Consider the following 26,138-nt stretch of genomic DNA (forward strand, 5'->3'; position numbering starts at 1 on the left):
TCATGAAAATATCTATCAATAAAATTATGTGCCATAGTGTAGAAGAAACAACTTGCAGGCTCGCCTATCTGTCTCTTTTCTTATCTCTGCCCAGTTTCAGTTCTTGGTATCCAAAACTCTATAAGTGATTCCTGTAGCTCAATGGTTAGAGCACCTGCTTTCCAAGTGAGACACCTGGGTTCAATTCCCGGCAGAGCGAAACCGTGGCCAAGTTTCCTTACTCCACACGCCTAATAATAATCCCTCACCAAAAAAAAAAGAAAAAAATTGGTCACTTCAATCCACGACTGTTTGTGGGACACTGCTGTACGCAATTAGCTGCCGCGTTCGCCCACAAATATACAGTCAATTCACTTTACAGTGTGTTCTGTGAAGCGCTTTGGGACGTCCTTCCGACGTGAAAAGCGCTATATCAAATGCAAGGATTATTATTATTATCATTATTCAATGAGAATGAAATATGAGAGTGAACAAGGAGTCTTAGGAATACCTGGGTCATAGATATCAATTTCTAATTCTGAGCTGCAGGATGGAGAGAACCTATGAGAGAAGCAATAGGGTTCTGCCACTGAATCACCTTAAAATCAAACTAGTGTAGATTCCCAACTAAGAGTATGTTATTACAAAACAGAACCCATCCCGATTAGATTGGGAGAATAGAAAAATATAATGATGTGCAATCACGTGTTATTATGTTCTATAGAAGCTAGTTTCTGGACTAGATTTCCTCAAGTCCTTGCGCCATCAGATTAGCATTAACAGAATTGTACAACTCCTCAGTGATATATCAGCTTTACGCTCATTGAAGCTAGAGAAGCCAAAAGATGGGAATGCCCGAAACACTGATTATTTTTGTCAGTCTAGTGTCTTACACTTAGATACCTATCATCATGCTTTAGAATATCCAAAGCAAACTATTGAGAGTGCCACATGTGGATAGACATATATGGCAGACTGACTGGAATCATAGGATTGTGCAATTGATTCTTCAAGAGTAAATAGTCATTTGCCACAATATTTATTCACTTGAGAATCTTTTTTCCATTGTCACATGTGGTAGTACTTTTCAATGTAATGAAAGGTTTGCCTAAATGTCTTTTTACATTTAACTTACTGTGGCTTGAAATACACATTGTACAGGTAAGTGTGTGTGTATGTGTAATTATCTGAACTCTAGCCATTGCATACCTTCTATTCTGTGCAAATCCTTATGCACTCAACGGATATTTCCATCTGAAATGATTCATGAAATGAGAATGTTGTAGAGAAAATGGTTTGTAATTTTCACTTTTTGCTTACTTTAAACAAATCCTGGGCTAAAAAACATTCAGGATGTAAGAGGATCCCTTTGCAGAATGATGCCTCACTCTTGTATCTCATAAGGAGTGGATGGGATGTGAAGGAGAATCCACTTGGTCATTGGACCCTAAAACAAAACCACCCACTGATCATAAAGCAGTGGAGGTATGGGGCTCCAGATGGGATGAATAGTTGTCAGTGAATAGTATAAACTGACCTGCCGATGAGCTGAAGAGCACAATCATATCTCTTTTGCTGTGCACTTTACAGTAAAAGGGTATTGAGGTTTAATAGTTTCAGATTAAAGGGAAATTGAACCTGCATAACTTTCACATATCATTTTGGGTTTGCATTCAGCCTGCTCATGACATCATCATCCATAATGTCTTGTAATCTAAAATATTAAATGTCTGTTAAATTTAATTAACAGGAACCCATTCCATTCATTGTGTCATAGTACATGGTAGTGTTCTGATGTATTGTCTGCTATTTGTCCTGAACCAACAGACTTATGCCATCTTTGAGAGCGACTGCAGAGTCAATCTCCAATTTTTATTTATCTGCCCTTACGACTGTGCACTTCGAAATACAGCACAACTTTGAAATATAAAAAGTAAATGGATATTTTTTTAACGAAAAATATCGAGAACTGCAGCCTGTTACCATTCCAAGCTCAAGTTGATATCAACAACAACAACAACAAGATTACATATGTATATCACCTTTCACGTCAGGAGGACGTCCCAAGCATGCCTTCAGGCACAGGCTCAAGGTCCTTAATGGATCACAGACTGGCTGTAGGTGCAATATAAAACAGCTAGACTCTAATGTGACTGGAGTGATCACATTCACACATGAAGACTGTAGACAAAATAATCCATATTGATTACAAGAGCTGTTTACTGAAAATAAATTGTATGTTTTAATTAAACTGTAGAGATCTGGTTGCAAGAAAACACAGTATTACTTCCCCTGTAGCAGTCTTTTATTTTCCTAAATGCCAATTGGCTACTTTATAGTTAAGGCTATAAGAAAGTCCAAAAGTTGCAGCCACTTTGGTTAAAGTGATTTTGATGTGGTCAGTTCAAGTTCACGTATCTACAGTGAGTACACATTCCCATTGGGCCATCCACCTGCCTATCAAACTGGCTCACGCTCCCATTGGACCATCTGCCTGTCAATCAGCCCATCCCATGCTTTCATTGCATCTTAGAGACAGGTGGAGGGCAGGTTGATGGACAGGTGGATGGTCCATTGGGAACATGTGCTCACTTGTCATTAAAAGGTACGGCAACTATAAAAAGTTGTGTGTGCTAAAATTTGCACTTTCCGCAATAAAATTGATTTTCATACAGCCTTATTTATAGTGCATTATTCACTCCTCTCTGATCCCATTGTCCAGTACCTTAGGATTCCTCCTGACGTGAAAGACGCTATATAAATGTAATTTGTTGTTGCTGGTATCAGTGGGCCATACCTCATTATCCAGGGAGATTCCTGCCACCTTTCTGGTAAGAAGTTGGTAGATTCATTAGCTAGTAATAATAGTTGTTTTATAGAACTAATATAACATTTATTCATTTGTAACTGATATCCTGCTAGATCCTGTGGGAGGTCAGCAATAACATTCACAAATGTGAGATGGCAGCAGTCTGTTTGTTTGTCCATTCGGAAAGCTGGGCCCGATTTTATATTGTTTGCATTACCGTCAAATGTCAATAGGTTACAAATTGTGCTATAAAGGAAGGCTCAGTGTGAACTGTAAATGGATTATTGCCAGCAGTTCCATGAAAGTTGGATAGTATTGCTTTATGCTCTCACAAATTGATTTTTCCAATTAAAACCTAGATATGATGTAGGCACCTATGGTATTCCAACTTTCTTCAGGAAAGTGTGGAGTCCTGTAGCTCAGTGGTTAGAGCACTCGCTTTGCAAACGAGAGACCTGAGTTCAATTCCAGGCAGGGCGAAATCTTGGGCAAGTTTCCTTACTCCACACAGAGCCTAATAATAATCCCTCCAAAACAAAAACAATAATAAATTGGTCATTTTCAATCTACGACTGTTTGTGGGACATTGCTGTGCGCAATTGGCTGCCGCGTTCGCCCACAAATATACAGTCAATTCACTTCTGTGAAGCGCTTTGGGACGTCCTCCCGATGTGAAAAGCGCTATATCAAATGCAAGGATTATTATTATTATTAAAAACATTCATATTTGAAAGGAAACACAAATTTAAAATGGGTGTGAGAGGTGTAAGCATGGTTCCTTAGCTTGCTGATGTCTTGGAGACTGTGATACCTAGACACAATAGAAGCTATATCCAAAACTAATTGCCATATTTATATTGTGCCATTCTGCAGTACGGTGCACATCAATACAGCATCAAAAGCAATCTTAGCAGACTGGCTGGCTCGGTTGAACCAGTGCAGAATATTCTATAAAACCGGGCCCTCTTTGTTCATTTGTTATATCATGGCAGCATGATGTATGCATAAATGTCTTTTTGTCTTTTTACCATTTCCTTTCATAGAAATTATCCTGCCTACTATTCCAAACCCCATTCAAGGTCAGTATGGATTGGTCATGATTCTAGACATTTCTGTTAGACTAGAAGACAGTAGAAATGTCTTTCAATAGGCCTTTTGACTTAGGCTACTAACATATCAAAGATACATTTCAACAAATATTAACTCCTGTTGAGGGTGATGAAGCTAAGATATTGCCTTTGAAATGGAATTGTTGGTTATTATATCCAAAATGAAGATGATTCTTATTCTACAAGGGCATAAATGTTAGCGCTATTTCCTTATAACAGCAGTCATTATTTGTCTTGTTATACCCTTGGGCCACAAAAGCATTTTTCTGCATAATATCAAGGGTTGTCTGTTGACTTCTTTCATACATTGTGTTTCCTAACACAGTTTCAGTGTAGCATAAAGCTACACTTTGAAGTTTGCTTTTTTTATCTCGTTGACTAATCCTGTACACAGCCGCAGTGTGATAGCATGTGGTGTGACCATAGGCGCTTTGTGCAATGATACTGATGGAGCCATCTGGTGTTTTCAAAGATTTACAAAGAAGTACAGCACAGAACAAGCCACTTGGCCCGAGAAGTCCGTGCCGGTGTTTATACTCCACATAAATCTCTGCCCATTCCTCTCTCTCATGTGAAGATCTAGCTTCTTCTTGATTATATTGACACTATTTGATTTAACCACCACTTCCAGCAACAAGTTCCCCAATCTCACTACCCCCTGTGTGAAGTAGTTCCACCTAAATTCTCTTTTTGATCCCCTAGTTGCTATTTTATATCTGCCCCCCCACCCACCCCCCCCCCCCCGCCCGGCTACAGATGCCAATGGAAGCAGCCTATCTATCTTAAACACTGTTATAATTTTAAACATCCAAATATGACTAATCACCCCAGTGCCTTTGTCTTATCAGAACATTCCCTCCCCACCAGCCATTGGAAGGCACTGTAAATAACAGACCGATACCTAGAATTCAGTCTTTTTGTGCCTCTGTTTCTTAGCATTTTTTATACAAAACAAATGTTATTGCAAGGAAGCCATAATTGTGTGCTGAGCATTGAAATCTGAGGCATTTCCTGAAATCGTTCCACAGACTTGGATAAAGTCTCATAAAGATGCTCTCAAGACAGAGATAAGAACCTTTGAGTACTTTTGTAAAGTGGAACTAGAAGCTGCAATGAAAGTAACAGCAAATTATGTATTTCACAGCACAGTAAGTGATTTATTTATTTAACTCTCTTAACTGAAGTATAAATTTGTTACACAGATTGTGACACAGAAGTGGGTAGGCATATTGTTCATACAAAGCAATCACAGATCTAAATAGAACAAAGTCATGACAAAACCATGATGTTATTTTAACCTATGTGTAAATCACTGCCTATAAAAAGATGAAAATATTTGCCGAGCTGCATGAAGTCATATTAGCTGTAGTGTGAATGTTACTGAGTCCAAATCATTGCCTGAAGCCAATAAATCAGCAGGTGAAAACTTTGGTATGGCTATATATTCATCAGATTTTCATTTCTGGTTCTAGCCCAAGGGTGTAATAAAGACTTAGATTGTTCACTGAAACCATTGATACAAGTCTATTCATAAGTGGGTTCCCAGAGTGTCTTGAATCCATTGTTTGGATAATCCCTGTAGCTCAGTAAGAACCAAACAAAATTCATAATTTATTTTCAGTTTAAATTTTATTAGAACCTCCCTTTTGTTGCAAACATACCCTAATCATCAAACGTTATTACAGCATCAAAGGAAAAAAATAGTTGACATTCAACTACCCTAATCCTTTTGAACAGTTTCCTTAACAAACAAACTCAGTATCAGGAGTGAACAATCTTAATCTTTGCTGATTAGTTTTGCCTGTTAAACAGTTTCAGAGGTTCTCACACTGAAACTAAGTATTGTATAGACCATTCTCTTTACTAGGATCATTAGGAATAGTTTCCTCCCTAGACATTATGAAGGTGAGACGACAGAATCAGAATCAAGCCCCCCGGGGAATGGAACTGCAAACTGGAGCAGCAGAACTAGGTTCCCTGAAATTAACTTGATCGCAAAGGATTCATGCAGGATAGAAACTGGGTGAAGGAATATGCCTTGCAATGTCTAGCCTCAATCAGTGAGTGCTCAAACACATACCAAAGTATCCTATCCACCTGCGTTGTGATTCATATTCAACAGTATATTCTTTGGCAACCATCTGTATTATATGTTTTTTTCCCCCTTACTCCCTCACTTAATGGGCCACTTACTACCATATGTCCTCTATTTCAGAGAATGGTACCATTCTGGATCACAGATATCTCTATGCCAATTAACAGGATTGCACTGTGATTCCTTGGTATGAGGGATGCTGATATCAGATTTCTTTTTCTCAACACTTTCATGAGTTGCTCTGTCTAGTGACTCATTCAGGACTTCACCAGATTCAATACGTTTAGTTCCCCATCCTTTATTAAATATCACTCCAGATGAGATTGATAGCTTCTTCTTATCAGTTATCATTTATATATAAAGAATAGAATCATAGAATCGTACAGCACAAAAAGAGGCCATTCGGTCCATCAAGTTTGTGCCGGCTCTTTGAATAGAGCAATTAATGTCAATCCCACTCCCCACCCTTTCCCCATAACCCTGCAAACCCGTCCTCCTCAAATACCCATCCACCGCATTTTTAAAAGTTGTTATCGAATTGGCCTCGACCACCCTTTCAGGCAATGCGTTCCAGATTCGAACAACTCGCTGCATGAAAAAATTCTTCTCACCTCCCCTCTGCTTCTTCTAGAGACTATTTTGAATCTGTGACCTTGTGTCACCGACACACCCACCAGTGGAAACCGTTTTTCCCTTTCTAACCTATCAAATCCCCTCATGATTTTGAAGACCTCTATTAGGTCTCCTCTATTAGCACCTTCTCTGCTCCAATGAGAATAATCCAAGCCTCTCTAGCCTTTCCTCATAATCAAGGTTCCTGGTACCATCCTCGTAAATCTCCTCTGCACCCTTTCCAATGCCTAAACATCCTTCCTTTCGTGTGGTGCCCAGAACTGGGCCCAGTATTCTAACTGAGGCCTAACCAGTGTTTTATATAAGTACTAAAACTGAAAATGAAAACAGTAAAAGGTATGTCACATTGTACAATTTACATGGTTTACTATGCTACCTCAAATGGTCTATACAGTATTCATGAAGTCTAAAGCCAGTCATAGTAACAGACTAGAGTTTTTGATTTTACTAAATCTAGTGTAGTTTCTGTTTAATAGTGGACAGTGCATGTGCCTCTGTCTCACAATCGTGGTGTGCATTTTGGACAACATTCTACTCATTAATTTATGAGGTCTCCTCTTCCTCATCTTCCTCTTATTTTAACTGAAGAAAAATTGTAATTGATTCTTGTCGAAAAGGATGCCTTTGTCAAATGAACTATCTGCAAATCTACACACATCAAGATTATTCCCAATGGCTATGTTTTGCTCCTTATTTACCAGTTTACCAGGTAATATATTTGTTTCTGGGAACAAAGGTCATGGCAGAAAACTCAAGGAGCATACATTATGCTGGATTGCTCCCAAGCCCAGTGCTGATGCTCAGCATGATGTACTTGCACCACAGCTGATTTGCCCCCAAACTGACTTTAACAGTAAAGGCAATAAGTACAATATATGTAATACATGTTATTGAACCAAACAAAAGATGTAAATAACACAAGCTTTCAAATTCTGAAATTAAACTGTTTTGCAAATGACTGAGTACATCAGAGATTTAACACTTAAAACCACTAGTTTCACTGTGACTATCTCTTCCTTTACTATCAGTGTTGACTAAAACAGAAATCAACAGTGTGTGGCATAGAAGGTAAAGTAGGACTTTCTTCATTGAATGTAAATTAGTCTGATTCATTACCTTTCAAAAGTTTCTTGTTTATAATTTAGAAAAATGTCACCATGAAAATCGTTTTTCACAAGTTAACAAGGAATCCACAGAAGACTGTAATAAGAAGTATTATGCCTGGTCCCACTTGTGTTCTACTTATTAAAAATCTGGAACATACAGAAAGATACACTCCAATTTGAAACCTTGGAATGGAGGCTGAAATAACACCTTTGGCATGTGGCCAGACATGTCTCCCTTAAAATTAAAGCAGCATGGAATCAAAAGCCTTCATAAGGGGAAGGGAAAATCTTTCAGTTGTATTTTTTGTTTGGAGGGTGAAGCTAGATATAGATGTAACTATAAATCCTTCATAAGGCTGTTCATTTTTTTCTGAATAATTCAAGTTCAGAATTATTTGACTTTATTACTTATTTAAGAACAAACTAATTTGCCATCAGTCCAAAGGCTTCCAAGGGGTCTAATTAAGAAGAAAAACTTCAAACACAGTAAATCAAAGAACGTTCCAGTGGGAAATTGTGATCAATTAAATATGTGCTGCCTCCATCCTTTGTGGATCTCAGTTTGGGCTGGAATGCAATGATCATATTGGGTTTAAGTACTCACTTCACCTCGCCCCACGTGGCTCTTCGTCTCTCACCGCTCTTCAGCACTCGCCACTCTTCAAGAATCTCATCAACAGTGTTAGCTTCCAACTCCTAGTGTTGTAGACACTGGCTTGTTTATTTTGGATGCTACTTTCAAAGACACTGGATTCATATTTTGTTCATCTCAATTTTCTCTCCTCTCATGAACTCGCTGGCCAGTGGACCATTGCTTGGACACTGTTTAACTTTCTGCCATCTTTATTTATGAACTTGTAGAGTGAGTGGCAAACTAATCAAGGCCAAAGGCCTTCACAGCTGAGTTCAATCTTGCCCTTATCTACTTGCTCCTTCCAGAAATGCTGAGACCTCTTGTTATGATCCAACTGTGTCCCAGGTGAGATCACATTATAAGGATTACAGAGTTTAGAAGAAACAAAGAGCAAACATAATTCCACAAATTGCAACCTAAATACAGTAGCACTTTAGAACTGTCAGTAAATTAAGACAGCAATCCAATCTCAGAATTGAAAGCATGAACTTTAACCTCCAGCTTACCTTTTCCTTTGAACCCTTCACTGTGCTAATTCATTAACTGTCCAGCATCCTCTGTAGAATCAAACAGTGCCATCCATTGGCAATGAGTATGCAATTACATATATATTTTAAAAAGGCTGGAAGCAAAGTAATATCACTAAATATGTAAATTTCCTGGGGCTGAGGAGAGTTTTGTGCAAGAGTAATTAAGTGTATGCAAAGAACTTTCTCCATGTGAGGCTAGACAGTAAGTGTGTAGCTTTGTCAAAGCTATTATTATTATTGTCAAAGTGGGCACATCAAAGCAAAGCCAGATTCTGACCTCACCTGGTGTGTGCACACATGTACTTAGCACCAAGATGAATAAGGGATTGAGGAGTGAAAATGCTGGCAGATTCTTTCTCCTCCATAGCTGCCACCCTGGTTGAGAACAATTAATACCCCATTTCTGTTGTAATAATGAACTATAGTTCACCATATGACATATGTCAGTGCTGCCATTTACATGAAGCCTTCTGAGACTCCGTCCGGCGTGGAGGGCGCTATATAAATCCAAGTTGTTGTTGTTGGTGTATACCATAAGAACTAATTGAAGCAAAATAGGAACAACAACAAAATTACATTTGTATAGCATCTTTCACGTCAGGAGGGGATGAATAAAAAAAAAGACATTTTCTGTCGGAAAAAACAGTTACTGTTGCTGGTTGCATGGTTCAATGGTCAGTGTGTGTTCTAATTTAAGAACGGTCTCTTTGACTGAATCTAAATTTACTAAAACCTAGTCCTCATGCTTCAATGGATTAACATTAAAGTCAAAATTAAGGGACACAAGATAGCAGAGTTTAAACTACTGTATGCACTTCCTGAAATACTGTATTCAACGATATAGGTGAATAGGAACAAAGGTTATTTTTTTCCCTTGACCACCCCACACACTGCGTGGCCTTGGCTGCCCAATAGATAAAATCTTAATTTTGGTTAGGGAGAGATTCCCTTTCACCCTTCCTCAGTACATCAGCCCTGAGAATATGTTAGAAACTATCTAGGAGCAACTATTTACAGCAACCTCTGCTTTACACTTTCATATAAGGAATAGGGAAAATTTAACCAACCCGAGGAATATACTGCCACCAAGTGGTTGCTTTCACTGATGCAGAGTTAAGAGGAGGAATACTGAAACCACATAAATCACAAACAAGATTGGGTTGAATGAAGAAAGCCCTCCAACCCATCTCATTCCATTCTTCCACAACACTGTCCTCCCATCACAGCATCAAGCTGCTTTTCACATGAGTCCAATTCCCTGGCCTCAAACACCTTTTCTTACAATTGACGATCCAGTCATCAATTACTCTCTAGGAAAGAAAAACTTCCTGGTATCCATCCTGAAATTGCCCTTTGTGACTCTGAAACTGTGCCTTTTTGTTCTACTATCTTGGTGCAACTTAATGTATTGTTCTGGGTTTATTTTTTCATTCCCATTTTAAAATTGTATACAATACACATTTTTATAGCACCTTTCACTATGAATAGCTATCAAAAGGATGTCCCATGGCTTTTGACAGTCAAACCTAGAGATCCCTAGGGGTTGTTTCATGACTGAAGAGCCTTAGATTGCCTCATTGTTGCTCAGTCAGAAATATTATGCCGGGATTAGAATAAACTCTGCAGCTCAAATGGCTGTCACTGTCACATGCATTACTGCTTCCTAGTGGCATGTTCCTAGTGACCCTACATCCCTGATTTCTGGGGACAGTCCCCGGATGAGGTATTGTGTCCCTGGCCAAATTTGCCCTGTCTTGAGTTCAGCAACAAGCTGAACAAGAGCAATAAAATTCTAAACAGATACACTCATCAGAAAAATATCAGTCATTAATCCAACAAGCTTCTCCACTACTGGCAGCATCAGGAATTGTGATGAGTTAATTGTTTTATATATTTGTCCCTGGATTTGGATTACAAAATATGGTCACCCGAACTTAGACAGTTGCTTCTTTAAAAAAAAATAATTGGGAGAATTTTTGTAGGAATCACATTCAACTGGCAAGAGATCACATCACAGGAAAATTTGTTCTGATTAATGATCATTACATTACTCAATGCAAAAGTTGGTGATTTGCATCCTAATTAAAATGGGAAGCCCATTGAAGCATGAGGACTAGGTTTTAGTAAATTTAGATTCAGTCAAAGAGGCCGTTCTTAAATGAGAACACACACATTGAACCATGCAACCATGAAAGCCCATACAGCAAAGCCAAATTAGAAGTGAGACAAAATTGCCAACAACTCCAACTGCCACTAGATGGAGACATTAGCGAAAATAAGGATACAATCTGCACTGAACAGGGCCTGAAGTTCTGGTAAACTGTATGTTACACAGTGGATAAATAGATGTCATGTGCACCATCCATGGATGGTGTTGTGCATACCTGAGGCTTCACTCCTTTGGGTGGCTCAAGGGGTTATCTCATCATCAGTATCTCAGCTGCTCGAGCTGTGCCTCAGCATACAGTCAAGTCAGAGCAATATACAAGAGCAACACTGATTGAAACAATGCAATAAAATGTTACTTTTGCCACATTCCTTAATGAGGTAACATTCCTTAATAGTAACTTTTGCCACATTCCTTAACATTCCTTCCGTGTATTCAATAACAGAATAGCCAATTAACTGTTTATTGAATGGAAAGATTAAGTCTTCAGACTTTTTCAATTTTTTTNATAAAATGCTTAAAACAAACACTTGCAATGTATTGAATTTTACGCCATGGCTCTTGCCATGTTAACCCCTCAAATTAGATCCCTTGCCTTTAAAAATCCTAACACGTAATGGCAGGCCTCTGATGGACATCTGATAAATAATATCTGATGACAAATATAATGGGTTTCTTATCATAAAATATCAATGACAGTCTTAAATATCAAGTATAAAGACAGAGATGGGGTAAGAATTCTGTCATTGTTCTCAGTGAAACTCATTCTGTGAGAACACGTTCTTACCGAATGCTGAAATCCAGTGAGTTGCCCTGAAATGATATAATACAACAAATCAAATTCTACATTTGTAGCTGAATATTTGGACCTTGCATAACTTTACATGCCACACTGCTCATTCCGCTGTGTTAGTTATTTTCAGTTAATAAGCAGTCTTCGGTTCTCTGTTCTTTTGAGATGACAACCCTGTGCGTCTGATATTTAGGTTCTGCATGGTTTGTTTTCATCTGTCTCTGAAACGTGTTTGAAAACTTTAAATCTGGCTTCCTGAAAAGCCCAATGAATTTCCTATACGGTCTGTCTGAAGGTCGAGGTCCAGCACCTGATTTCTTAGATTTGAACACAGTTCCTTTCTAACCTTCTTAGCCTGCATCAATTCATTCTGTTTCTGAAAATTCTTCACTCTGTAACTCTCCATTCAAGTAGCTGCTTGTCGTAAAGCATACTGCCCTTGTAGTTCAATATTTAATTTTGCCAAAGCAGTTCTTCATTACTGATTTACCTTTCGGGCTTGAGCAGTATTTGAGTTTAGTGACAGATCGCTGAACTCTACCATAAATGACTGGCGTTCTGTAAATTTTCTTATTAAGTGAAAAAGCAGGGACTCTGTCTACATTTTTAACTAGTTTTAATCCATTTATCTTCATGATGGAAGCCTTATTTGCTTCTAGATCTGTAAGAGTGTTAATTCTTCCAAACATTTTGCATGATCTTCTTTGGCAGAAATCGTATTGGATCTTCTTACCCTGTCTCTATCTCTAATGGAGTTTATTGGCTGTTTCTCAAACCTGGAGAATAAACAGAAATGGTTGAAAAGCCTGAGAGGGATAATGTGGTTTAAATATGCTTATGGTCAAAATGCAACAGGCCGAGGATATCAGCAAAGCCTTGATAGTAGTTTCCGAAGGTGGAAAATGACCTCTGTTGATTTATTCACAGGATACTGCTCTAATTCACCCTGAGCAAGGCCACTATCCCTGGAATAAGATCAGAGAGGTTGATCCTTAATACATGATCCCCATGAAGCAGGAATTCAATAACTCTTCAGATAAGTTTCGGCACCTCCATTATTCAGAATTGAGCAAGGGGATTAATTTCAAAACATATTTTAACATAGCTCTGTGACTTCCTAACCCCCTCATAACTGACCCGCTCCCTCGGCTCAGCCTGCTCTGGCCTGCTCCACGTCCCCCGACACACCTGCCCCACCATTGGCGGGAGAGCCTTCAGCCACTCTGCCCCCAACCTCTGGAATTCCATCCCCCAGTCACTCTGCCTCGACCCCTCCTTAGCATCCTTCAAGTCCCGCCTCAAGACCTTCCTCTTCAACCATGCCATCAGCCACCCCCCTTTCCCTCCCCTCCCTCCCCCTGACCTCAGCTCGGGTCTGAAATGCTGTACACTGTCCAGCGCCTTGGGACATCCTCCCGACGTGAAAGGCGCTATACAAATGTAATCTTGTTGTTGTTAAATCCCTTCTTTAAACAAAGAGGGTAATGTATATATGAATTAGAATTACACCCCCCCCCCCCCCCCACCACACACACACTGCTGAAGTGAAGGGAGGGTAAAATTCCAGAGTTTGGATTGTAAATTCCAGCGTTTATCATGTAACTTATAGGCAAACATTTTGTTTCTTTCCTCATCCTGCTCAGTTAGACACCCCTGACTGCTCACTCTTCTTTCACTGAAAGCGCAGACACCGGTTTGCCACATGGCCAACATCACGGTGATTTCCACAGTATGTTTCCATCTGAAGCTCTGGTGGAGCTCAGGAACTTGTAAGTTGGGGAAAAGGTTGTTGTGCTGTCCACCACATAACAACGTCTTTGCTCATGTTAGAGTCCAATGCATCCCAAAGAATCATTCAGACTTGTTACACACCTCACTTTATCAATATTTTGCATCCATTGTCTTTATTTTAGTTGCTAATTTATTCACTAAATATCACATTTCAAAGTATTGCATTTGAAACATGGGCCTTGTTGAGAGTGTAATATCAGCTTTTTGCCAGCACATTATTTATTCAAAGGAAACAGTCACTCTATGACTGAAAGATCCATCAGGAACTTTGCAAATAGAATATCAAAAAGTGCTCAGTGTTTTCGAAAGCATTTACAATTCAGTTAATTATTTTATTTTAAATACAGTAAAAAATGATTTGGAATTAGTTGCTGCATTTTCTCTCACGATGAGGTGAATTGAGCCTGAATTTTGAATCCAGCTCAGAGAGAGAAGAGAAAGTTTTTTTCTTTAAAGAATGAAATGGGCTGCTTTGCTTCAGTTTCAATCCAGTCATGGAGCCTTGGCATAACATAACACTGAAAACAGTAATTGGGTTTTAGATTATCAGAATCCTTTAAATCTGTAATAGTTGGTGTTTTAACAATTTGCCCTTTACTTCTGTTGTCAGTCCTTCTAATAAGCTTCTCACATTGTCCCATTAATGATTCCCAAACTTGCACCAGGGGAGTAGGAAGCTGGAGCTCTATTGAGAGAGAATGAGGTGTGCTTATTCCTGTACAATGCAGCCTGTCCTTTTATCAAACCCATGAAAATGTTGTAGTCCTTCAGAATAAAGTGACAAAACAAAAGGATTCTATCAGTGTAGTGTGGACCATTTTTCAAGTTGCAGCACAATAATTGGTTGAGTTGTGAGGTACATTTTTTATCAGCTCTTTGATTTACTAATCCAAATGCCTTTTCATACTCCTCTCTTCCTTCTCTAAAGTTACCCTATTTTGCACTGTTTTCTGACGTCGTCATAACCCTCTTTCTCATCCCATTCACTCTTGTATCCATAGTTTCTCCTCTCAGTATTGTGTTGATCACATTCAAAAACCAGAGGACACAGCCTGCGATTGAAGGAGTGTGAATTCAGAATGATTCGTACCAAATACTATTTCAGTGAGCAAATAGTGAACCTGTGGAACAGGCTCCCTTGGGAGACAGTTGAAGCAGGAAGTGTTGATACTTTCAAACACAGATTAGATAGTATTCTTTTAGGAGAAAACGTAATGGAATTATTCTATTGATCCAACCTCAATAACCACTTGTGGCAATTAATTTCAAACCCTAACAACCCTCTTAAGTGAAGAAATAACTTCTAACTCTCCCTATTCTTCTGCTAACAATTCTACAATCCTGAGACAATGTCCTGCTGAGGTGGTGGCCTGGCTTCTTTTTTCCATTTCAATTAACTATTATTATTATTGTTGTCCGGACCAAATATTTGGCAGGCGTCAAGTGCTGGATAACCTTAAAAACTGTAAAAGACTAAAACTGTATTTTTCCATTGCGAGAACATTACACCCTTTTGTCCCTATCTTATCTCCTCTGTTGCTGAAATACTTTATCGTGCCTCTATCACCTCATTGTAGACTTTTCCATTTCCCCCTTGTTGGCCTCCACAAGTTCCAACTAATTCCAAAACTATGAAGCCCACATCCCCTCCATGAGGCTCTGCACACACCCTGTCCTGATTGTCAAACTCCACTGGCTTTCATTGCTCAAATAGATTGACTAAAGTCCTCATCCTGACATTGAAATGTTTACACAACCTTGCCCCTTCCCACCTATTCCATCACCTGCTGCCCATTCCCTCTGTTTTTCTAACTCTAGGTTACTGCTCATTCCTCACTCAATTCATCTCACTCTTGGTGGCCAGGTCTTCAGCCACTTCACACCAGCTCCGTGGAACTCGTACAAAATCCTATTATTTATTTCTCTCCTGGAATCCTTTTATTAAAAAAATTTCTTCTAACAGTGCCTTTGGTCAACACCCTCAGATTCTCCCTCCTCACTGCTGTCTTCATCTCTAAAGCATTTTGCAGCTTCAGAAATGAAAGGCCTTAATCAAGTTCTATTTATGCATTTTACATTTTTATAAACTTACTAGCAAGCATTTGTGTGATAAGACATCTCAATGGAATCTTCAACGAGTACAGGTGAATTTGATAGGCTAAAAAAAATAGCTGCACTGTATCTTCTTTCTATATCTAATATTAGTTATTGGGTTATTGCAGTTATTGAGTAAATACTGTGCACTTTGAATGTTGGTAACATCACCATTCCTTATGATAACAGTTTTAACTTGCCATCATCCAGCAGTAATATCACTCTGTGTCCAGCAGGTGACAGTATATCTCCATCTGCTGATGACAAGAGTCCTGGTCCGTCACAAGTTTGTTTTTTCCCTCAAACACTTTTTTGTTTAAATGTAATCTTTATGTTTTTTTTAGAGCAAATAGAAACCACTGTACGTTCGAAACAAAGAAGTCAGTGTGTGTCGAAAATATTTAGAATAGTGTGTCCTTCACACTAGTTAACAAGGGCTTGCAGTGTACAGATTGCATTTGATGTTATGTGCATAATGGTAACAGTGTGTATGAACAAACCAGGTTGAATGGCTTTTGATACTCTGAGGCAGTTACATTGGAATGTTTAAATCTCTTCACCAAAGATCCTGATGAAGAAAGAAATCAATTGAAAAAAACAAGATGTGTGTATCCATGGAAACCCCATTGCTGTGAATTCAATTGAACTGGTCAGAAAGATTACAGCACAGTGCTATCAAAGGGATTGTGCCTTTGAAGCATAAACGCATTACCGAAGAGTTTGGATAGATTTTCACTAATGAGTGCACACATTCGAACGGTCATGTACAACATTGCTTTCCTCGTTCTTAAGTGGGCCCCACTTCTATGTATTCTGGAGTGTCATAAAAGCTTGGCTCCTATGATAGCGCTCTTCCCTTCGGGTGTAAGGCTGTGGGTTCAGACCTCAAACAGGAGCTTGAGTTCATTGTCTAAACTGGCATTTCAGTGCTGCTTTTCAGATGAGATGGATGTTAAACCGGCGTCCTGTATGCCTTTTTAGGTGGAAGTTAAAGATCTCATGGCACTATTTGAAAAGAGAAAGCACCTTGTTAATAATAATAATCCTTGCATTTGATATAGTGCCTTATCACGTCTTTGAGACGTCTCCAAGCAAGCGCTTCACAGAATGTACTGTAAAGTGACTGTATAGTTTGTAGGCAAAATATTGTTCTAGACAACAATCTTCCAGCTTAATTGGTTATGCACTTTTTGGCTGTTTGTGTGGCTTTGGTGATGCAAATCACTAGTACTATTGCCTACGAAAACAGTCACTACTCTTGAGGCTAGTTTCAGATCTATGAGACATTTTCAAGTGATAAGGTGTTATAAAAAATCCAAAATCTTTATTTATTTTGAAGTATTTTCAGACATAGGTGAGCCCTGGACACTCTGCGATACTTTCTATTGCTATTTGTTTTCAGGCATTACTGGGTGGCTGCTTATTTTCACTGGTATGTGTAACCCCATTATAACACAATTGCCTGGGTTTGATCTCAGGGGCTGTATTATAACAAAGTGCAAAAAAAATGCCAACCTGCAGATTGTTGTTCTATTATTTCCTGTGCACAGCGAATGCACACTTCCTGCGTACAAGAAGCAGCACTGACATTACATCTTTCACAAATCTAAATGCAGTTAGAGTATGAAAATCGCAGGAATGTGAAAAACAACAGGCTTCAATTTCTTGTATAGTGGAACTTAATATATTTCCATTCCATGAAAGTCCTTTTAAAATCGTTCCAGGAAGGAGTGGAAGAGTTTGCAGTTTTATTGATTGTATATTATTGTAATAGGTTGCACATTTTTGCTATCTGATTTGAATTTCAAACCTAATTTTGTATGAACAATGTAGTAGAATAACTATGTGCTTAATGTGAAATAATATTTGACCATTGAGTCTTTTCTCCCAGCTTCAGTGTCAGAGATAACAGTGTGCCAATGAGTTGCTATTCACCGAACAACAGCCAGAGTTAATAAACACAGTGGCTGATGTAGAATATACGAAAATGGCTGGCAGATCACTGCTGACAAAATATTAGAAAAATGCAACAATTATGTTTTTCTCTGAATATGTATAATTTGCTAATTTCTGTCTCCCCATGCTTCTCCCATTAATCTGAATAATTTTTCACAATTTAAGTGATAAATGTATTCCTAATCATACAAAAGCAAGTATGGCTTATTTCCCATGTGACCAATTAAGTTAGCTACAGCTTAATACATAAAGCACACGGTGAGCCCACACTAACTAAATGGCTTCATGAGAAATTCAAAGCTTTTAATGCGAGAATCAACAAAGTTGTAAATGTTCCCTAATGGAACAGAGATATGCAGACTGGAAACCTACCCGTTTCAATCCCTGGTTTGTGCTGAACTAATTGAACTCACCCGAGTTGAGCCAATTGGGGATGCTACTAATTGGCTCTGTGCACCTAAAGTTTGAGCGCAAAAATATGTCAAGATTTCCACTGATAATTGTTGTCGATGATAAATAATCCTTGCATTTGATATAGTGCTTTTCACGTCGGGAGGACATCCCAAAGCGCTGCACAGAACACACTGAAAAGTGAATTGACTGTATATTTGTGGGCGAACGCGGCAGCCAATTGCGCACAGCAATGTCCCACAAACAGTCGTGGATTGAAAATGACCAATTTATTATTGTTTTGTTTTGGAGGGATTATTATTAGGCGTGTAGAGTAAGGAAACTTGCCCAAGGTTTCGCCCTGCCTGGAATTGAACTCAGGACTCTCGCTTGCAAAGCGAGTGCTCTAACCACTGAGCTACAGGACTCCACAATGATCTCTGATGGAAAAAGAACACGTAGAAATGTTGGGTGAAAACAGAAACATTAGACATTAACACGATAGAGGAGGTCATTCCACCCATCTTGCCTGGGTTGGTTCTTTAAAACGGCTAACCATTCAGTCTTTTCTCTTGCCTTTCCTCCATACCCTTTTATTGTTTATTTTTCTCCTTTTGAGTTATTTATCTAATTCCCTCTAAAAAAGTTGATAAGAATTCTGCCTCAAAAACCATGCGAGATAGGGCGTTTTATATTTTGACAATTCTTTGGGGGTAAAAAAAACCTCCTAACTTTTCCCTTTGCTCTTTTGGTAGTTACCTCTAGTTGTCCTCTAGTTATCGATTTACTGACCAGTGCAAAAACATTCTCCCTGTTTAGTTTATTAAAAGCCCCTTATAATTTTAAAAATTATGACTTTAAAAGACTCTATCAGGTCTTTTCTAAACCTTTTCTGTTGTAGGAGAACCTTCCCCAATTCCTCTAGTCTCCACTCATAAGTATAATTTCTCATCCCTCGTGTCATCTCAGTGCACCCTCACAATGACTGATATATTTTCTATAGCGGGGGAGCTGCCCAAACCTGGAAACAATTCTCCAATTGCCACCTAACTAATGATTTATACTAATGATTAAGCTCTTGGATGATGTAATGTGATATAGCCTTCACCTGCAGAACTTTAGCTCAGCAAAAGTCAGTGCTATCAGGAGGAGAGAAAAATGAAGGGAACAAATCTTCCGAGCTGGGAAATAAGTCACATCACATTTAGATTGCTCAATGTTTTTCTTATTCGGTTTCTAGAAGCTCTTTTTTATTTGTTGTGATCCGAGGAGGATTGTTAGCGCTTTAAAAGATTATAATTTTTTTCCCTTTATTGTTGAGATTTAAGTTATGCAATTATTCTGGGAAAAATGGGAACAGAGAGGTAAGAAAGTATTAAAATTAAAAGCGGCGGCCAGACAAATGGTAATCTTGTACATCCAGTCTTGTACATTCCTAAGTTTCTAATATTTATAGACTTAAGATTCAAATTTTCAGTGCAAATATTTTATAAACACATTTTATTGACTTTGTGAGCAGACTCTTTAGGTCTTGTAGATTATTGAATTCCTGAGGGTTTAACTCTTGATACGGGTGACAAATTATTTTGCACCATGTTTTATCAGGCTGAGTTATAATTGCTGAAGATTTTATCACACCTTCTTTAATGTGGTAAGTTGGTGCAGGTGAATCATTTTCTCTAACTGTTTATATTTTAAAAACCTTAGGGTGGTTCCCAATGCAAGAGAATCGGAATGAGTGTTCAGTGTGCTTCGTGCAATGCATAGCAGTGGTTTGTGCTTGTGAGAACCACACACTGAGACCCAGTTGCTACTGAGTCTTTAAACAACAACAATAACAAATTACATTTGTATAGCGTCTTTCATGTTGGGAAGACATCCCAAGGTGCTGAATTCCACAATTCAAACAACTTTGCTACAGCATCAGATCTAATGTATCTTTTGTCCCAGTGTCCCGGAGACACCGCATTTCTTCCCTCATTACCAGTAGGCCTGGCAGAACTTGTCTCATCTTGCATTTGCATCTCTTAGGACCAATTGTCTGCCTTAAAGTCGGACAAAGATCTTTAGAGCTTTGCCTAAGAATCCCACAATTCTTGATTTGCAAATAAGTGAGCTTAATTCCCACAACTGAGATTCTCCAGGAGCCTTCTATGGTTTTAGCCAGCTGGTTTACAGGTAGATTTGGCAAGCAAACATCTGTAATCATTAAAATCAGAGACACCCTTAGGCTCTGACTAGGCAGCCATTTTGTAAATAGAGCTGAGGTCCAAACCTGCAAGTATTGCAACCGTTTTAAACCTTCTCATCTCTGTCTGTTCCCTTAAAAAGAGTAGTATGGAATGTAGTTTCACACTCAGACAGACCTTTCATCTTTATCTATAACATCTGGGAGGACTCCTGTGGGAGGACTCCTTTTGGGAGGATTCAGTGGGAGTCCTCTGCGCTTTAAAAATGTAATTGTGTTGTTGCCGTGGCTTAGCTTTGTCTGTATTCTTTATTTTGTTCCCGCCGCTTGGCTACCTGCATACTCTGTGATGCTGGATGCCACAGCACCACAGTCAGCCGGTATGGTTACCAGGTGTAACTGCAGTGTGTGCGTACATGTGTAGGTACTCTGTGATGCATGATGCCACAGCGCCATTTGACTCGGTGGCCACCAGGTGAAAAACGCAAAACTGGAAATAACTTGTGAACAATAGGAGATACTCTAAAACAAATATGCCCATGTCACTCCAAAGTGCAAGACCTTTCTGGTGAGGTATATTTCATGTATTTACATCAATCAGTTATTGAGATCCTTCTTGAAGCGCAGGCAGACATTTTATTAGTATATATAGATAGATATAGAAGATTAGATTCACTGTGCAGCAAGCAAGCTAATTTAACAAGGCATCTTGTTACCATTGCAACAAAATACATAATTCAATTGTGACATTTAGTTAAAACATGTCATGATTGCAACTATCTGCGCAGCTTTACCTCTGGCCTTCCCTTTCAGAAAAATAGACACTATGTTAGGCCTTGTGATAGTTTAGACCTTGCTGAACAAGCACAACTTTACAAGGCACATATGTGAAAGTCTTAATATAACCATCATATTCTTCTGAAGAAATACATTAGAAATAAACATTCAGTGCAAAGACAATTATCAGGAACAAATTTCAAATTTGTGAAATTATCGTTGCTAGCAGACAATGGATTGTAATTCCCTCACATGTTGTCTATTTCAGTGACTGCTCCCATTAAATTCAACAAATGTGATTAAATGAGATGTTGCAGAGAGTGAGAGGATCTGTTACTGGAACTGATGAGATGAATGTTTGTTAATTTTTTAAATAGTTGCACATATAAAACAGCAAAGTGTTTTCACCCCCTTTTTTAATCTAAAATGGACGATTTTTAATTTGAAAATTTTGGCTCTTCATCAGGCTCTAATTAACAGTTTGTTGGGGTTTATTTTCCAGTGTTGATCTGCTGAGAAGGAATGAAATCCAAGCTCACGTTAATCAAACTGTACCATTTTCCCCATTTTAGTTGCACATAACAATGTCCCCATAGTAGATCAGTTATTGGAACAAACGTGATTCACCTTACTTTCAATCTGACCCCTTCTATTAGACAAGATGAACCACTTGTCAGAATACATGTTAAATGCAAATATATTTGTTTCTCAGCAAGTTAGATTTCAGCAGTCCAAACAGTTGAGAACACAAACTCATACTGGGCTGAGACTCTTGTGTAGGCATGTCTGAGAAAGGGCTGTGTTGGAAGTGCATAAATGGGTCATTTGAGGACATGATGGAGATCGGATGCCTCCTGTGGTCAAGTATTCTTTCTACACTATCTGTCTAGGCTCACACATGAAGCCTTGATAGTTAGTGTATATAGAATACGTTGTGGATAGAATACGTGCTCACTCACGTTTTTTGTTATTAGGGTAACAGAGAACCGTGCCACCTGCGGAAAGTTACTTCAGCCAAAATCATCACCCTAGGAGAAGGAGAGAAGAGAATTTTGTAGTGAAATGTTTGCTATAATTGTTTAAAATTCATTCAAGAGATGAGAGTGTCAGATAAACAAATGAACTAGCAATTCTTTAAATGAAATTTAACTTACAGTATCAGATCTGAAAAATGTACCAGCTCTTTAATAAAGCTTTCCTCAGAAGCAATCTTGCATGAAAGAAATAGGTTTTGTACAAGCTGCTTTGTAAATTAATTCATGTTGACAAATCAGATGGTACAAACCTAATGCTGGTTTGAATTGTTGAAAGAGGATGGTGGAAATCTTTTCCATTGTAGCAAGAAAACAGCAGGAATTTCACTGGAACCCCATTAAAGAATAAATGATTATATCCTGTCTCCAGGGTAAGTGATCTGAGTGGTGACTGCCTGTGTTTTATTGATTTGATTGCAGAGATTAATAATCCCTGAGGGAGACGGTGTCTGAACACTAACAGATAGTATTTAGTGATTGGAATTTTAATATATTTTAAAGAAATGAGAATCCTTTCATTTGTTAGTTTGCTGGATTCCATGTGAAAGCTACTGACCCCTCTTTTACACTATAATAATAATAATAATCCTTGCATTTGATATAGCGCTTTTCACGTCAGGAGGACGTCCCAAAGCGCTTCACAGAACACACTGTAAAGTGAATTGACTGTATATTTGTGGGCGAACGCGGCAGCCAATTGCGCACAGCAATGTCCCACAAACAGTCGTAGATTGAAAATGACCAATTTATTATTGTTTTTGGATTTTTGGAGGGATTATTATTAGGCGTGTGGAGTAAGGAAACTTGCCCAAGGTTTTGCCCTGCCTGGAATTGAACTCAGGTCTCTCGCTTGCAAAGCGAGTGCTCTAACCACTGAGCTACAGGACTCCGAAATATGGTGGAAAATAGATGTTATTGCATTCCCATCCTCGGTCGCTTTTACACAACCTCCAGATGTCTGAGACCAGCTGCAAAAAAGGATGTTTAGTGCATCACCATATGTCTCGATGTCATCATATAAATATTTCAATATCAGCAAAATGTTTTCAGATATTTGATCTGCTGTTAGATGTTTTTGTAATGTCCAATACCCAGATAACAGTAGTGGACGCCAGGAGATGCCCCTGAACATTAGATGGGTGTGCTCCCAGTTTTTAGTTTTGCAATTTCGTAGTTAATACTTGACGACTAAGATTGTGGAGATCACAAAAACATTCTGCTGATGGTTCGCAAATGCACAAAATCTTCATGTCTCACAATTTTAACTCAGCAACTTTTCATTATAGTCTTGGATCTACTGCATGTTGAGGCACCAGGAAATCCAACTCAAAGTTAGGGCTTTGGAAATTCAAACCAGAAAAATATTGCCATTTTACAATCAGAGATCGTTCCTAAGCAAGCTTGCCTTTGAAAGCAAAATCAGTAGCGTAAAAACAGCATTGAACACTTTTTACTTGAGTGCAGAAAAACAAAAGTATTTTCACCAGGGAAGAAAACTTGGTGCAAGTGAAGATTTGTTGCTTTTTGATCCTTTTAAACGAAGGACGTCGGGAGGATGTCCCAAGGCACTGATGATGATATTGAGATCTAAATGGAGGAAATCCAGTCGTTATTGCTCTAGTTTGTGTGACGGACTTCCAGTTCCCAGGAGTCCCCAGTCAGTCACATCACCCAATTCTGGTTTCCCGCAAGAGTTGTTTTTGTGACTCCTATTATGAATTAACAGGTATTAAACCCTATTGAAGCTGATTGTCTAGCCTATCAATCTATGAAACTTGGAGGTGTAGACATGTCCTCAATCCTTTGAATAAACCCTTAACAAATATTGCAAACCTCGCTGGACAAGTACTGGCCCTTTGCAATGAAATCCCTCTCAGAGAGTGAAAGCTCACTCAAGTTTTGGGCTACATTTTGCTGCTTTGATATATGAAACTGCATTTTTCTAAGGCTTTCTCACAACTCCTTCTGTTCCCAAAGGCTTTTGATTCTTTTACTGTCCTCAGGCTACAGTTCTATGATGCATTTCACCCTACATTACCCAAAGTAAAAAGCCATAATTAAATGTCTGATCTTGACAGTGAGTTCAGGCAGGCTATTTCATTGTATGGGGGTAGAGAAAGGGATCACTGATGAGCCCTATCCTATCCACAGCTGTGGTTAAAAATGTCATTCAGCGATACGCACAGTATCTTTCACCATCCATGGCTATAATTTTAAGGTTCACTTCCTCACTTATAAATCCCTTCAAATCTAGTACCTACCTATCTCAGTGATCTTCTACCTGACTCTTATACGTGCCTCATTTGCTGGGAAACTATATGTTAAGCACATGTTCTGGCACAAACAACCGGTCTAAATCTGCTTTGGGTTTTCCCAGATCCAGCCATAAAAAAATTGCCTTTGTATATTACTTGTTGTGGAGACAAACTAGTAAGGCATATAAATTAGATGGGTTAAGTAAAGATCCATCTGTCTGTAATGGTAATCCAAATTGATTGTGTTGATCAATGACCTTTTTTTCTGCTCAATGTGGAGCATCAAACAAAGAAGTCCATAGGTGGCTTGATTGTAAAAGCTCATGCTGTGATAATGGTGACTGGAGACACAGATATTGACCTTCTCTTGTGCTGCCACAATTTGATTAGCATTAGGTGAAGACTGAATGAACCCCCAGAAGAATGGTCATTTTGCTCAGCACACTCAGTTCTGGTTCAACACCACTGTGCTGATCATTTATGTGTAATGTCTGGTTTAGCTTGCTGGTATAGTGGCCCCATTTGATCTGGAAGTAAAGTGAGCTGACATTGGTTGCTTTACTGTGATTACCTAATGTCACTTGTAATTGTTACAGGCCTTCCATTCAGCCTCTTGCAGTTGGCTCCTGGCCCCTATATGGCTGGTGGCAGTGGCTGACTCCAGCATATGAACATATTTCATATCCATCAAATACTTGCTTCTGTTATCTGCTGAGAATAGAGTCTTGTGTCCAAAGGAACGGTTAGTGAATAGTGCAACACAAAAGTTATGTGTTCGTCAGGTACCCAGCTTGGCCTCCATTGACCCTATTTTGCTTCAGGCTCTGTTCCCTGGAGCTTCAGAAGGGAATAGATATGCACATGAGATATGATATATTTGAGTCATATATAAAATTATGTCTTCAAAGATAAGATACGTCTGCTTCCACAAAAAGTACCAAGCACTTTACTTTTATTCAGAAAAGTATTATATTTCACTATTATGCATTAAATAATAATAATTTGGTCAATCAATCCATGGCTGTTTGTGGGACACTGCTGTGCACAATTGGCTGCCGTGTTTCGCCACAAATATAAAGTCAATTCACTTTACAACATATTCTGTGAAGTGCTTTGAGACATCTAGAAGATGTGAAAAGCACTATATAAAATCATAGAATCATAGAATCGTACAGCACAAAAAGAGGCCATTTGGCCCATCAAGTTTGTGCCGGCTCTTTGAATAGAGCAATTAATGTCAATCCCACTCCCCAGTCCTTTCCCTATAATCCTGCAAACCCGTGCTCAAATACCCATCCACCGCGTTTTTGAAAGTAGTTATTGAATCGGCCTCGACCACCCTTTCAGGCAATGCGTTCCAGATTCAAACAACTCGCTGCGTGAAAAAATTTCTTCTCACCTCCCCTCTGCTTCTTTTAGATACTATTTTGAATCTGTGACCTCGAGTCACCGACACATCCACCAGTGGAGACAGTTTTTCCCTTTCTAACCTATCAAATCCCCTCATGATTTTGAAGACATCTATTAGGTCTCCTCGTAACCTTCTCTGCTCCAATGAGAATAATCCAAGCCTCTCTAGCCTTTCCTCATAATCAAGGTCCCTCATTCCTGGTACCATCCTTGTAAATCTCCTCTGCACCCTTTCCAATGCCTTCACATCCTTCCTATAGTGCAGTGCCCAGAACTGGGCGCAGTATTCTAACTGAGGCCTAACCAGTGTTTTATATAGGTTAATCATAACCTCCTGACTCTTGTACTCTATGCCCCTATTTATAAAGCCTAGAATCCCATTTGCCCT

At 38.9% G+C, this 26,138-nt stretch overlaps 1 protein-coding gene across 1 annotated transcript in view; it reads left to right on the forward strand.

Annotated features, from left to right (window-relative positions):
• The window catches only part of LOC103184830 (limbic system associated membrane protein), a 351,957-nt gene extending 329,870 nt beyond the window's left edge, over window positions 1-22,087 (forward strand). Inside the window, exons 7-8 of the mRNA XM_042334086.1 lie at window positions 3,832-3,867; window positions 22,026-22,087. Coding sequence (XP_042190020.1) covers window positions 3,832-3,867; window positions 22,026-22,030 — 41 coding nt within the window. The 3' untranslated portion in view covers window positions 22,031-22,087. The remainder of the gene's footprint in view (window positions 1-3,831; window positions 3,868-22,025) is intronic.
• Window positions 22,088-26,138: the final 4,051 nt, after the last annotated feature.

The sequence above is a fragment of the Callorhinchus milii genome, unplaced genomic scaffold (assembly GCF_018977255.1).
Source record: "Callorhinchus milii isolate IMCB2004 unplaced genomic scaffold, IMCB_Cmil_1.0 Scaffold4, whole genome shotgun sequence".
In the NCBI taxonomy this organism is placed as follows: domain Eukaryota; kingdom Metazoa; phylum Chordata; class Chondrichthyes; order Chimaeriformes; family Callorhinchidae; genus Callorhinchus; species Callorhinchus milii.